Source organism: Prosopis cineraria, unplaced genomic scaffold, assembly GCF_029017545.1.
Source record: "Prosopis cineraria cultivar Desert tree isolate PC_DT_omini unplaced genomic scaffold, ASM2901754v1 PC13, whole genome shotgun sequence".
NCBI classification, from domain to species: Eukaryota; Viridiplantae; Streptophyta; class Magnoliopsida; order Fabales; family Fabaceae; genus Prosopis; species Prosopis cineraria.
In genome coordinates, this window is record NW_026555344.1 from 3,030,762 (window position 1) to 3,046,234 (window position 15,473).

The window sequence follows — 15,473 nt, forward strand, 5'->3', positions numbered from 1 at the left end:
TTCAAGTTCAGCTTTACAATTTCCGAATTAGTTTAATAAAACCTCACATGATTTTTGGCATACATTACAATTACAAATTCAATTATTCAAGTCAAATCTTTCATCTTCACAAACATAAATTAATTAACAAACAACTTCAACAAAAAAAAAAAGATTTCCCTATTGGGAAGGGAGAAGAACGACTTAAGAGACTTACTCTTACGATTTAAAAACTTCAAAATGCCTCCAAATTTCTTAAAAATGAAGCCCTAGTAGAGCTCTCTAAGTGTTCTTTATTTTTTCCTTTTAACTCTTCTATTTTTCCCTTTGATTTGCATCTTATTTCTATAAAATTAGAGCTATGTGCTGTAGCATACATCACATGTGACGTAGCATGTGGTATATGTAACATCCCAATTTAAATTTTAATAGTTAATTTGGATTAATAGAAATTTAAAAAAAATAAATATTTAGAGGTAAATAAATTAGTAGAAAATGATCATTAAATCTAACTTAGGATATAATTCTAAATTAAATTTTTTTTAAAAAAAAATTAATTAAAAAAAATATTATTAAATTATTATTATAAAAAAAAAGGTATGCAAAAAAAAAAAGAAAGGAAGAAGAAGAAGAAAACGAATTTGCTTCGTCCGCCGCCTCAACAGTAACAATAATAAAATAATAATAAAAAAAAGAAGAAGAAGAGAGAGAAAATAATTAAAAAAAATGTGGGACCCACTGAATTTTTATAAAAACTCACCTTCCTTCATTTCCTCATTCATTCCTGCGCGCGAGCTGAGGCGGAGAGAAGCGAGTTGCCGGTGCGAAATATCTAAATTTTTAAGGTAAGAGTTTTTAATAGGATATTTAGGGTGTGATTTTAAGCTTTTCAAGACTAAGTAAGTGTTCTAAAAATTTTTCTTAGTCATCCTTCTTATTTAGTTTCTGAGTTTGTAGTGGTAGAAAATTTAAGATCTGGAAGAGGGATGAATTTATGTTGATTTATTGAGGTTTAGATGATTATTTGGGATGAGAAATGAATTATTATGGTTATAGGATTATGATTCTAAGCTAGAGACTTAATTTTTAATTTTTGGGTATTTTAGGTACGAATTTATGAAATAAAAAGAAAATTTTGATAATAAAAATTAGTTTAGAAGTTAATTTTTAGATTATTAATGTTTATTGATAATTAAAAGAGGAGTTAAAAATTTTACTTAATAGTATTAACTATAGATTTGTATTAAGATTGAGATTAAGAATTATGTTATATTTTTAATTCTATTATTAGAATTATTTTATTAGTTTCAAAAATTGAAACTAATATTTATAAATAATATGTTATTTGTAGATTGTATTACTGGTGAAGATTGTGGTGAGAGAGAAATTTTAAGGAATAATTTATTGAAAAAGCCACAAGGTAACCATGCTTTTAATTTGTGATTAGTGTTACTTCATGTTAATTGGGTGATTATTGAGAAAATTATAAATTTTTTTAATATTGTATAATTGTGCAATATTATTATGAATTTGTTTGATTATTGTGGGAGGTGTTGGGAGACTTGCTATTGTTGTTGTATTTATGTGCCACGTGGTACGCCCCTATTGGAGCTCAATAGGTGGTTTGTAAGGGCTCGGGCTAATCTACCTTTGGCCGGGTAATTTAGCACCGAGTGAGGGCTACGGCTCGAGGTTAATGGAGGGATATAAGGATGGTTGTTTGTATTTATTGTAATATTTCTTATATTTGTTGGGATTATATTATTTTTAATTCTCACTTAGTAAGCACACACTTAACTGTTTGTATACACTATCATAAATTGGCTTTGGTTACTGGGACTTTTGAGTCTCATTATGTGGTTAACAATTTTCAGGAGAAGAGCCACGAGTGACACGTGGAGGAGTCCCAGAGGCTTAGTGGTATAGATCCACTGTCTCTTTTGAGTATTTAATTTATGATTTATAATGTGTTATATTGCCAATATTAGGGCTTTTTGTTTATTGTCAATTATATGAATATATAAATGTAATCATGTCTTTCAAACTATTTCTATTTTTGGTACAATTTGGATGACTGTAATTTTAATATTTGGTTTACTTTGGATTGGTTAAAATGGCATGATTATAAGGCCAAATAACTGGCTTGTGTTGAAAATTGACTAAATTGCTTATTTTATTTGTTGGGAGTATAAGGATGGATAAATGTAATTTAGTTTACTTGTTGGGAGTATAAGGATGGACAAATGTGATTTAGCCTAATGGCATGTGGGAGGTAAAAATTTATCTGAAATGTTATAGTGTGTGAGTTGAAGCCAATTATAAAATATTTTATATCGAAATTATTGATATAAAAATGTGTTGGGTGGCTGTAACCCAACTATGGTTGAGTTAAATTATTTAAAAAAAAAAATTTGGTGTGTTACAGTATAAAGAAAATTCTTCTCATTCTTCTAGCCATATGCCCCATGGCACATGATACACACGCCATGACATATGACAAAGAGACTTTTTCATTTGTTTTTACCTCTCTTGATGCCTAAGTGACTTAATTTTACTTCGGAACCAAGTTTATTGTTGAAACCACAACCAAAAACAATTATTAGTCCTTATTAACCACACATCACATTAATCTTATTTAATTATTCTTGATTAGTTTGATTAGCAAGAGGGTTTAAATTTAGAGGATGTTATACATAGGGTAGAACGAGAATTTTTTTATCCTATTTTAAGTTATACCATTAAATTTTTATCATAAATTTTTTCTTTTATCTTCTGTTAAACATTGAAAAGAGAAAATATATTGTTAAAATATGTACATTTATTAAAAGCAAAGTTGAGAATTTATTAAATTTTTGGACAGAATTAGTGAGTTTTAAAATTTTTCTTTAACTTCAGTAAAATATATTAAAAATGATTTATAAATAAGATCAAAAGAGTATTTAATAGTGATAAAGTTAAAAACTTACAAAATTTTTAGATAAAATTAATAAAATTTAACATTTTTCTTAATTTTGATAAAAATATTAAAAATGATTTATAAATAAAAGCAGAAGGAATATTTAATAGGTGCCTTAAATGAGAAAAAGGCTTCGTTTTTTTTCATGATGTTACTCATACAAAAATCAATTATTTAAAGGGTATGAAGTTTATTATTCTTAACTTAACCCACAATGCATAGGAACTGGTTTTAGTATAGTACTCATGCTCAGTAAGGTGATGAAATATGCACTATTCAAGTTTAAAAGATTATTTTATTTTTATTAAAATAAAAATTATAAGAAATTTGATAAATATATTTTATCTTCAATTTGGATAATATAAATTTAATTTAAATAGTTTAATTTATTATTAAATTTTTTATAAATTAATTATTCAAATATATTTTGAATAATTTCAAAATCTGATGGGCACTAGGGTGATGATCATCAGAATCAAATTCACAATGCATGTCGTAGCTACGGAACAATGAATCTGATTTTTAGTGAAATTGAAACTGGAAGCTATTGAATTGGGCTAATAATTTTTTTATTAGCAGAAGTTAAGACTGTAAAGGCATAATTGAAATGGAAGTACAAAAAATGTTAGCGTCCGTAGGGGCAAATGGTGGGTCGCCACTAACACGAAAATAACGGAGGTACGCCTACTTGGACATGTTTCCCGCCTGCTATTGGCTCTCCCTCCACCTTCCGTTTTCCATACGGCGATTCCCTGTCCTGTACCCTCCTTACTCACCGTCCACGTGTCCCTTCCCACCCCGCTCACCCTCCACCTGTCTAATTCCTCTTCACATTTCTTCTTCTTCTTTTTTCCAAGTAATATATCACATTTTAAATTTACTAAATTAAATAGTCCCTCCACCCAATTTATAAGATGCGACATGTTTTTAAAATTAAAGATCAAGAGATATAGGAGAATGATAATATAGTTTTTTTTTTAAATTATTACAGTTAAGTCATCTATAAATTTTTTTAAAAAATAAATTATAAATATTAATTCATACAATTATAAATAAGAATTGAATAAAAAATATAATTAAAATTTAATTTTATATTAATAATTAAAATTAATGAATTTAAAATTTTTTAACCAATACCTCTATAAATTAGTATTTGTTATAAAAATTTATTAGGAATTAATTGTTATTAGTTATTTCTTTTAAAATATACCGTCATTACTATGGGTAAGGCCACCTCAAATGTTGAGAGATTAAGAGTAGGATATGATATTACTTTTATTAGTAGAGGTCAAATGTTCAAATAAAAATAATATTTTATCAAATTTAATGAAGTATTTATTACTTGTTTTCAAAAGTAACTTTATCTTTGAAAAAATTACATATAAATTTTATAGTAGAAACTTATTTAAAAATAAGTCTTTACAAAATTTAAAAATTATAACTAAATACTTAAATATTTGAGTGTATTTGGCAATTGAGGTACAAAAACAATACTTCTCTTATTAAAATACATTAAATTACATTTAAAAAAATGATGCAGTTGTATTTATAAAACATGAGATGTGATTTGTAAATTAAAAATTTTTACTTATAAATTGTGAAATTATCGTTATAAGTTAATAATAAATGACTTTAACATATTATTTATAAAACATGAAATATGTGACTTGTGAATTAAGAGTTTTTACTTCTAAATTGTGAAGTGATAGTTGTAAACAAAAGTAAATATGACTTTGGTTTTATTATTTATGAAACACATAACATGACTGGTAAATTAATAATTTACTCTTATAAATTATAAAATTGTAGTTATAAGTAAATAATAAATATAATTTCTGATATTAGTGTTTATTTATTTTTATAAGTAGGGGTATAAAAGTTTTTTCATCAAAAAATTTAATTATACTCATGTCTCATAGGATTAGTTGTATTTTTTCAAATTCACTGGACTTATTTGTAACCAAAGTTTTTTATACAAGGCCTGTATGTAGTTTTCTCTTTATCTTTTTCACTCCTGTCTTAAATAACAGCCCTCGTTTGATTAAAGAAATTCTTTAAAAATTATAATTTTTGTATATTTGACCAAAATTTTAATTAAAAGAGGTGCTATTTATAAAATAAAGAAAGAAGGAAAAATTTGTTAGTACTTATTAATTTTTAATACTTTTCTTTATATATTTGCTTTTGTTAAATATTTTAAATAAAAATATCAGTAATAAAATTTAAGAATATTTATTAGGGATAAAAGTAAAAATTTATTAAATTTTAAGATAAAGTTAATAAAATTTAAATTTTTTTTAATTTTAATAAAATATATTAAAAATAATTTATAAATAAAATGAGAGCAAGAGAAGTTAATAAGTTTCTGCATATCACTGTGAAGATGACGATGTAACATTTCGTGAATCATCATGATCCGGCGGGTCTTGATCCTGAAAAAAAGGTCGGTGTTGCATCTGATTCCATCCCAATTTTCTATCGTGATAGACTTTTAACAACTACCATCTGATTGGTCCCAGAAAGATGCTGAATTGCTGATGAAGATCGTCAAACCTAGTAAGATCAGACGGTTCAGAACCCGACTCTTGGTGGGAAACCAAATGCCCCCATTACTCGCTCTCTCGCTGCCGCTGGCCTATTTATATATACATTCTCTACTCTGTGTGGCTGGGACTGCGGTGTACTACCAGCCATGATCAAAGCACCGAGGTCTGTGAGATACTCATCTCAGACACCAGTCTCTGTTTCCTGGTGAATTTTCTGGGGAAACAAACGCCAAGTCTGGGTCTTTTTCGGGGATTTACAGCCATGGGTGGTGGAGAAATCAAGAGCCTGAAGAGCTTCCAGTTCCGGCATCATCATGGGAAGAGACAACAACAAGGGATTCCGAAAGGGTGCTTGGCCATTAAAGTGGGTCAAGAAGGAGAACAACAGGAGAGATTCGTGGTGCCAGTGTTGTACTTCAATCATCCATTGTTCTCGCAGCTTCTCAAGGAAGCCGAGGAGGTATATGGCTTCGATCAGAAGGGGACCATCACCATCCCTTGCCACGTCGAAGTATTTCGGACTGTACGAGGCTTGATCGACGGAGAGAAGCCATTTCATCAGCCCCACCATCATGTAGGGTGTTTCGGGTTCTAATAATTCTGGTCCAGTTCAAGAGCGAAAATCATATGCAGACTGACATGGCCGCCCGAAGAAAGAACTGAAGACATGTTTTGAGTCAAAGATTAATAATAATCTTTGAGTTCTTGAATTAGTGCTGTAAATTCTATGCATCTTTTGCTGTACTTTTTCAAGATATAGATGTAATGAAAAAGAGATGCTTTTTCTGTCTCATTCTTTGGTGTTTCTTCAAGCTTTCTTTTAGTTGTTGGAGAATTGTTCGGTACCATTTTGATGGGATAGTCCCTCGTCAGAATCCGTATACTTTTAGAAGGGCAGAGAAGAGAAAAGCAAAGAACATAAGGAGCGTATGTATGAAGGCCCTAGATGTGTTCTTTTTGGAGGCATTATCTATCCATTGATGATTGGATTCGCCATAGTCAATGGTCATTGGTCACCTACCACTCTTCAAGAACCAAGAGAGTACCCTGAACCAGTCACTATGGACAAAATCTATCTTGTAAGGTTCCTGGTTAGAAATTTTTATCCATATTTTTAATAACTTCCTTGTAACTTAGAGCAGTTTTAACATCTTTCTGCTTGTAATTTGAGCATTGTATGATGACATTTCTTTAATTAATAAGGATATAATTGAAATATTGCTAATTTTTTTTTTGAAAAAATAAAGCAATTTAACGATTTTTTAGTACGCATGAAACATACTGAAACACCTTTTATAAGGAACCGGAAGTAATATATGTCATAAAATCTACCTGAATCTGCAATTTATATTAAACTCTATACAAATTACAAGTTACAATCTAGTTGACAGATGTCTCTGTTTTTTTCTCCAAAATATTTGTGTTAAAATCACGTACAATATGGATTTACAAAACTTATTCTGCAAAGTCTATATAAAATTACAAAAAATTACAAAATCAGCTTTAATTTAGAAAAATCAAAATTAAAAATAAAGATAAACTAAAAGTTACAAATTTTTAAATTAAAATAAAATTTTAAATTATTCATAATGGAGCGAATAAACAAAATCTCCTAATTTCTTAAGCATATAATTGCAAGAAACAAATACTGAAGCATAGAGTTGCAAAAATCCTCCCAAAAGTCGCATTATACTTTTATATATTAATAAATTTATCTTTGAGATTCCATCAAAAAAAAAATATCTTTGAGATGAATATATATATATATATATATATGTGACATGAAATATGAGATATTCATAATTTTTGAATAGTGTATTGTATTATAAATTTTATATCATACATTGATATCGATGATAAAAATTATTTATTTTGTTTTATTTTTATTTTTTTGGGAATAATTAGTGTCAATGAATGCACCGAGTTTTTTATTGTTTCCTTTTCCTTGTTAGATGAAAAAGGAGATGTTTTAAGAATGAATACAGCAAGAAAATGAATTAGATGGCCAAGACAGTCGTATTTCTGAACATTATTAGTTTAGATTCTCTGTATTTGTTAAAAAAAATGTAGAAAATACATTTGATATGGATGGTATAAAATAAACTAGACTTAAATATTTTTGTAAAATAAAATATGGAATATCTAAATATGATCTGAATACTATATATATATATATAGTGCAAAGAAGACATGTCTTAGCTTGATCCCCTGCTACATTTGAAGGGATTCTATTCCTTGGAAATATTGAAATGTATGGACGACGTTGGTATAGGCATTTGAAACAGGACACATCGCATTCATATTTGTGGGGTCTAAATTTAACTCAATCACTTATAGTTTTTTCTTCCTTGGAATTTCTGCGAATGAGTTGTTAATTATTAAATAATAAATTAAATAATTGTATTTTTTATTCGAGTGGATGGGTACTTATTATTATTCTAAATTGGTTTCTATAATTAAACAAAGAGAAAAGACCTGCCAGGGAAGGTAGTGTTGTCCAAAATTTTAAATACTTAAGTTCTTAATGCTAATAATTAAATTTTTGATGCCATTATCTATTCGTAATATTTTAGTTTAAAGTAAAATATTTATAACTAAGCGCTCAAGAATTTAGATTCACGGTGTAAACGTGCGGGGAAATAAGGTCGGTCTCTCGACGGGGAAACAATCATCCGTTTTAATTAATAAATAAAAAGTTTGCTTGTTTTTAATTTGATTAAAAAAGAGATTGAACGCAAATTTTTTGATGCATAAGAAGAATTTAAATCTTTTATTTTAACACATGTCTTTCCACCCAAATATATTAAATATATAAGTTTATGTATCTAAGTTTTTGGTTGAAAAAACACCCCAAGTCCTTTTCATTATATAGATTAGCATAACAAATTTTGCATCTTCAAAAAGCTTGAGTTATATCTTCTAGAATTAATCACATGAATTATATATTCAAAAAAGAATAAAATAATATAATATAATTGTTGTAAAATGTGTATTTCTCCGTTCATTTAAATTTTGATTTGAATGATTCGGAATGACCTAATCATAATATTAATTCGAATAATTTGAAATTGATTTCTTTACATTTTTACATATAAGTTAAATACAAGATACACTCTCACCGATGGTCCTCTGCTTATACATACACATGAAGATAAGCTTCAATGAATAATTTTAAAAGGACATAGTATATTGAAGATACAGCCACAGGAAAAAAATATTGTATTAAAGAGAACATATTCTTTAAATTAGAAATGGGCTAAATTTTGAAGGCAGAGTAATCAACTTTAAAAGCAAGCATCTTTAAATATTAAAGTCGATGCATTTGGAGTTAATTTATGCTACTTCATTATTATGTCGTGTATTGATTAAGCAATAAGCTTCGTGAATCTGTAGCCCAAAAAAAGAGCTTCATGAATCATGATTGTAGCCAAAGTGATATATATGATATTCGTGGAGAAGAAGTATATATTTAAGCACATATATAAATTAAATAGTACGCGATTACACGTTGAAATTATATATGATAATCATAAATTAATTGCCAATTTTTATTAATTAATTACTCCTCTTATTCTATTTATGGGGCAAAGAAAGTATTCGTTTTGATTTTATTTGTATAACACTTCTCTATTTTTATATCTATCTTTATCATTTTATCCTTATCATCAATATATATTAACAAATCTATCTTATAGAAAGCATCCCATTGGTCAGATTTTGAGCCTTACCATTGGTCATTTTATCTTAGTTAAAATTTAATTATCTTCTCTCATTGATTCAATCAATTTTTCATGTGGCCCTACCTATTTTCAATTTCAAATTTTGAACTTGGGAGCATTAATTGAATCCGTTTTTCCTTATTCATGGCTCATGTCTGTTGCATTTTCCTATGTGTTTTGATCTTCCTTTTCAAAACATCTTATCTTATCATCAATATATCAATATCAATATCATCATCATCATCATCAACATATAAATCTTGGAGCTTCAACCTAATTAGTCAAAAAAATTGACTCTTATTGATTAATAGATTTAGACTAATGTTAATATGAAAAATTCTTTGGATTCATTGAGCCTTAAGTTATTTTTTTTAATGTATTTTTAGCAACTTTTTTAGAGCATTGATTCAAAAACAATCTCATGTTCAAATTTTTTGATCATTAACATTAATTCCATCTTACTATTCTTCTATATTCGTTGCACTTTTTCATGCCTTTTTAATTTTTCTTATCAATTAGATTTAATTTTTTTATTTTTTGAGCATTAATTTAAGAGCAGTCCCATTTTTAAATTTTTTTAATCATTAGTATTAACTCCATTCGACTATTTTTTTTGCATTTGTTATACTTTTTCATGCCTTTTCAATTTTCCTAATTAATGAGTTTTAATTTTTTTTATTTTTATGTATTTTCCTTATTCACTGTACTCAATATCAATCAACTTTCATCAACTATCATCTATAAGTGCTATTTGTAAAAAGGAAAAAAAGAAAATAAAATGAAGTTTAAGTTTGATTTGGATCATCAATCCTTATCTTGTTATTTTCACCATTCAAATTGTGGATGTTTCACCATATATTTTACGCTAACAAGATAACTTGGCAACTACTTAAGTACTATAAGCAAGAAAAACTTGAGTGGTAGAAGTATCTTTTTTGTAACTCTTTTGTTTTGCACATGAAAAAAGAAGAAGAATAGGAATTAAAAAAATACAAAAGAATAGAAACAATTAAAAAAAAGGAGGGATCCCTTTGGATTCTTTCTTATATCTATATTTATAAAAATATAATTTATGTCATAATTTATAAATTAGTATCTAATTTTTTGTCGTAATCAGAAATGAGGGGTTATTGAGAAATCTAAGGAAGTATTTTTTTGGGACCAATATTCTCTAAGCACCCTAAAAAAAAGTATTTTTGAGATAGGTTGTTCACTATAGGCTCAATAAATAAAGATAAAATGTGTACAAATAAAGTATCTAAGAAAAAAATGATTGAATAGAGAAACTCCTGAAAATTTAGTCATTTCAAATGTATCGATATCAATTATATTAATAATATTTATTTCAAATTCTTTAATTCCAACTTGTACAATGCACAGAAAACTGTTTGGTTAAATGCTAAAAAACTATAAAATATTAAAGTATTTTATTCTAATGCATATATATTTAATATGAATAAATTTAAAATTTATTAATTTTTTTATATAATTAGTGAGGTTGTAAAATATTTCTTCATTCATTCTAGTGACAAAAAATAACTTCTAAATAAAATGGGAAGGGGTATAGTTTATTCTATTTTAGTCAAAGAAGCTGGGAAGCAATGACGCAAGGTGGATTTTTTTTAAAAAAAAAAATTACTTCCATCCCTCTTTGACTGTTTTTTTTAAAGGAGAATTTCAATAAAGATTCATGGATCATGCTTAAAGTCTTTAAATGTCTGAAATTATAGAATGTTAGTATCTTATTTCATGGATCATGTATTAATTTAATATTAAATTTTTAAGGACAATAAAAAAATTACATCTCAATTAAATTAATATCAAAACTTTTCTATTTTACTTGTTTATTATATTACTTCACTTGTTAATTTACTTATAGAATGTTAATCATTACTTTGCTTAACTTGTTTTAATTTTAGGTATTTAAATTATCTTAAAATAACTTGTTGATTTCTATATTGTATATTATTTATTTGCTTATACATTGTTATTCATAGCCCTAAGTTAAAGTTTAATAATTAACAACATTCTGTGAATAAATAAATAAGTGAACTAGGGCAATGAATAAGTAAAATAGAAAAAATTTAATATTAATTTAAATAATAGACAATTGTATCATTTTTTTCATAAATTGAATATCAAATCAGCATTTTTAGGCTATAGTGAAATTTTAAAAATTTAAAAGTTTTAAATTTAAATAAGTATAATTCAAGAGTCTTTATTAAAATCCAACCTTTTTTTTGGGAAAAAATTATGTTCTTCACCCTTCTATTTTCCATGCATGATTCATTTCTAAAGTTGTGAGTATATTATTTTTTCATTATTCATGTCAAAAATATTGAGAGAAATTATATATATATATATATATATAACTTTATTAAAAAATAAATATATTCAACCGCATATTTTAATTTTATCTATCTATAACCAACTTTACGATGATTCAGAAATGATAATTAATATTCTTAAATTTATAAAAACTACGTTTGATTCTTCAATTTTATCCTTCACTAATTAATGACCATAATAAAATATGCCTAGAAATTATAATTTGATATAGTTAAAGAGAGACAATATTAAAAAAATAACTATTATATCCTTTTCATATATTTATAATCAAATAAAATTTTAAATATTTTCTTTATAATTATAAGCAAGAGGAATATCTTATATAAAGACCTAGGTTTTTTTTTACCAATATACTATAAATAATATAAAAATTATCAAAATATTACACCATGAAAAGTATTTATTAAAATACTACATCAAAAATTGTTCAGGCCCAGAATGACTTTTTAGTTGTGAATAACTTGTTCAGGCCAAGAACAATTTTGTAGTCAAAAATTATTTTTTTATTTAATAAAAAGTGAAATTGTTCACTAGAAGAACAATTTCATCATTTTTTTATTGATGTGACATTTTATTTACTATTAATTGTAAGAATATTTATTTTTCTTTCTTGCTTTGCTTTTTTCGCATTATTCATTTAAGCATGGGATATGTGGCCATTTATTATTGTTAATGCTCCTCTGGCACTTAATGAATTTGATAGAACATCTAAGTACATGCAATAGTATTAGAGACATACTTGACAATAGATCCATCATATTACTAGTAATATTGGATATGTGTTAAGTTGTTCATCTTCTTTCACTAGTACCATCTTTTTTCTTTATAAAAAAGTGTTATAATCTAATGTCTTGTTATTTATTTTAGGCTAACATAGCAAAGAGTTATATAGGTTAATGATTAATTCTTATTCAAAATGCTCTCATTGCATTGATTATGAAAATAGGATTGCTCAAGACCAAAGTATGTAATGAGAGGGGGTTGCATTGAGTAGGAGTGGGTGAGTTGAAAAAAGATGATGATAAGGATGGCATATAATAAGATTTGAATTGATTAGGGTGGGGAGAGGCGAAAGGAGTGACGATAATGATGAGATTAACTAAAATTTTGAGGCTCTTATTTTCTTACATTTTCATTTTCGATTAATGGTTGGATAAAAGTAACTACCACATCACTTACTCAGTCTATCTTGAAGAATTTATGGACAAGGCAACTCATTTTTGATAGAGTAAGAGCAAGCTAAGGATCCTTATTAAATCGTTGTTCTCTTATTGCAAGTAAGATGTTGCATTGGTCTTGAACAACTCTATCTCAATAATCAATACAATGAAAGCATTTTGAACGAGAATTAAACATTAGCCTATATAACTCTTATGTTATGTCAGCTTAAAATAAACAATAAGATACTAGATTATAACACTTTTTTTGTAAAGAAAAGAGATGGTAATAATGGAAGAAAGTGAAAAATTTATCGCACACCCAATATCACTACTAATGCGATGGATCCATCATCAGGTATGTCCCCAATATCATTATATATACTCAGATGTTGTATCAAACTTATTGAGTGTCAGAAGAGTATTAATAATAGTAAGTAGCTATCTATCACATGCTCAAATGAATTATGCGGAAAAAGTAAAGTAAGAAAGTAAATATTCTTGCAATTGACAATGAATAAAATTTCACGTCAATAAAAAAAAAGCTGGCATCATTTACTTTTCATTGAATAAAAAAATAATTTTTGATTACAAAATCGATTTTGGCTAGATCAAGTTCTCCATTACTACAACGTCATTTTTGACCAGAATGATTTTTGTGTATAATATTTCGGTAAATATTATCCACGGTATAGTATTTTGATAATTTTTTTATTATTTATCATATATTGGTAAAAAAAAAAAATCAAAGATATAAGATTGTGTTCAAAAGAGACGTATAGAAGAAGAATATTCCTGTTATTAAAAAAAATGAAGAAGACTAATTCAACAAAAAAAATGGAGCAGACTATCCTAATCCTACCCTAGTTTTTGTTTTAAGCTCAAACTGAGAAAGGAAAAAGAAATTTTGCGGGGACGAAAACTATACAAATATTTTTTTAAGAAAAAAAGATCGCCCCAAAAAGCCAGTTCAATGTTAATTTATCAGATCTCCAGGTTAAAATATATATATATATATATCAGACCCAAATTAGATAGAATGAATCTAAAGAAACATGAATCAAGCTTATATAACAATCCAAGGGCCAAGGCAATCCTTGGGCCATTAATTATAGTCTGCTACTCTGTGTGCGTGCGCATGCAGCGGTGGTGGTGGTGTGTTAAGTCAACAAACATCGACAATCGACAATGTACATACAATAAGAGAACTTGATTATTATATCTGCAATTTGCCCTTTTATTTTTTCACCATTATCAGTAGGTCCATATGTTAATTAAATATAGATATACAGATCAATGCATGCATCATATGGGTTTTTCCATTAGGTCCAAGGTTTAGACGTGATTTAACAATTGACTGAATTGAGAAAAACTGTGCGCGAATAATATGGGCGTTCAAAACTAATTCAAATAACAGTGGATAACTACTACAAAAATATGCGAATTAATTAGCAAGGGTCCTCTATTTCTCCATAAAATGCCAAATTCTCTAAAAAATATTAATTTCAGAGCTTTACTTAAAATTAGCAAGAAAAATTAGTAAGAATTGACAATTCTGTTTTAAAATAAAATAATTATCAAGAAAATTAGCAATATGTTTTTATACCTCTTTAAAAATAAAAAATTAGTGAGAAAATTAGTAAAATATTTTTATACCTATCTAAAAATAAGATAATAATTGAGATATGAAAAGTGTTAGCTATGAATTTAGCTAGGGATAGATCATTACCAAAAAAAAAAAGACTTTTAATTATATACTTAATGATTGTCATTTGAAAACTAAACATCAAATTTAAAAATTAATTAAAATATTTATAAAAAAATATTTAACATTTGCTTTATTTTAAGTTCATTCTCCAAGCAAAAATAATATTTTATTAAAATATATTACAAAGTGCCAAATAAATATAAATATAAATTATTTTATTACATTAATAATTGAAAATAAAATATTGTGTGTGAATTTTTAATAATATATTATTTGATAAGATATGTTTGTAGCTGAGTAACACATTAGGTGCATTTCAATTTAACTACCCAAGAATGAGAATAAAATCGGTTTTTTCGCGTAGCGGATATATTGCCAAATGATAGTCAAGGAAATAAATCTACATATTATTTTTTTTAAAAAAAAAAGACATTGAGTAACTGTTGAAAAAAGCTATCAAGAAAAATGAAATTGCAAATGGCGTTGAAGTTTGGAATTGAATTAGAGCTAAAGTACAAATCTATCATGGGCGTCTTTAAAAAGATGCAATTGGTGTTTTAATATTTTAAAATATGCAATGTCACCCTGACATTTTGTAAAATTGGATAATTTTACCATGTCATGATAATAGGCCTGCATTGATTGTTAAATCCTCCATTTTGACCAAGGTTTATGTAAAATTGTCCTTACTAATTCACAATTAATTTTAAAATTAAGGTAATCATCAGATTAATTTAAATAAATTATTAAGTTTGTAAAATTTATATAAATAGGATCATAAGTTTTCAAAACTTAAAATTCTATAAAATCATTTCATAAACTAAAATCAAAGTAAAACATATATATGAAAATATGAACATCATACAAGGTAAGATAACATTAAATTGGGGGTCAAAAAAATAAAAATAATAATACTAGCAAAATATACAGTAGCATAAAATTTTATATAGTGGCATGAAATGCAGAACCCATGTAAGGTTTCCTTATTAATCTACAATTAACTCCAAATTCAAGGTAATCATGGGAATAACTCAAATGAATTATTAAGTTTGTAATATT

The 15,473-nt window shown here is 26.6% G+C and overlaps 1 protein-coding gene and 1 long non-coding RNA gene across 2 annotated transcripts; both read left to right on the forward strand.

The window, feature by feature from the left end:
• Window positions 1–1,333: 1,333 nt before the first annotated feature.
• LOC129290524 (uncharacterized) lies at window positions 1,334–2,134 on the forward strand. Its single transcript, XR_008588426.1, has 2 exons — window positions 1,334–1,399; window positions 1,854–2,134. It is a non-coding gene; the product is annotated as an uncharacterized LOC129290524 (long non-coding RNA).
• A 3,443-nt stretch (window positions 2,135–5,577) lies between these two features.
• On the forward strand, window positions 5,578–6,274 carry LOC129291534 (auxin-responsive protein SAUR32). Its single transcript, XM_054928940.1, has one exon. The coding sequence runs from the start codon at window positions 5,744–5,746 to the stop codon at window positions 6,074–6,076; it is 333 nt and encodes a 110-aa protein (XP_054784915.1). The 5' UTR covers window positions 5,578–5,743; the 3' UTR covers window positions 6,077–6,274.
• The last annotated feature ends 9,199 nt before the right edge of the window (window positions 6,275–15,473 follow it).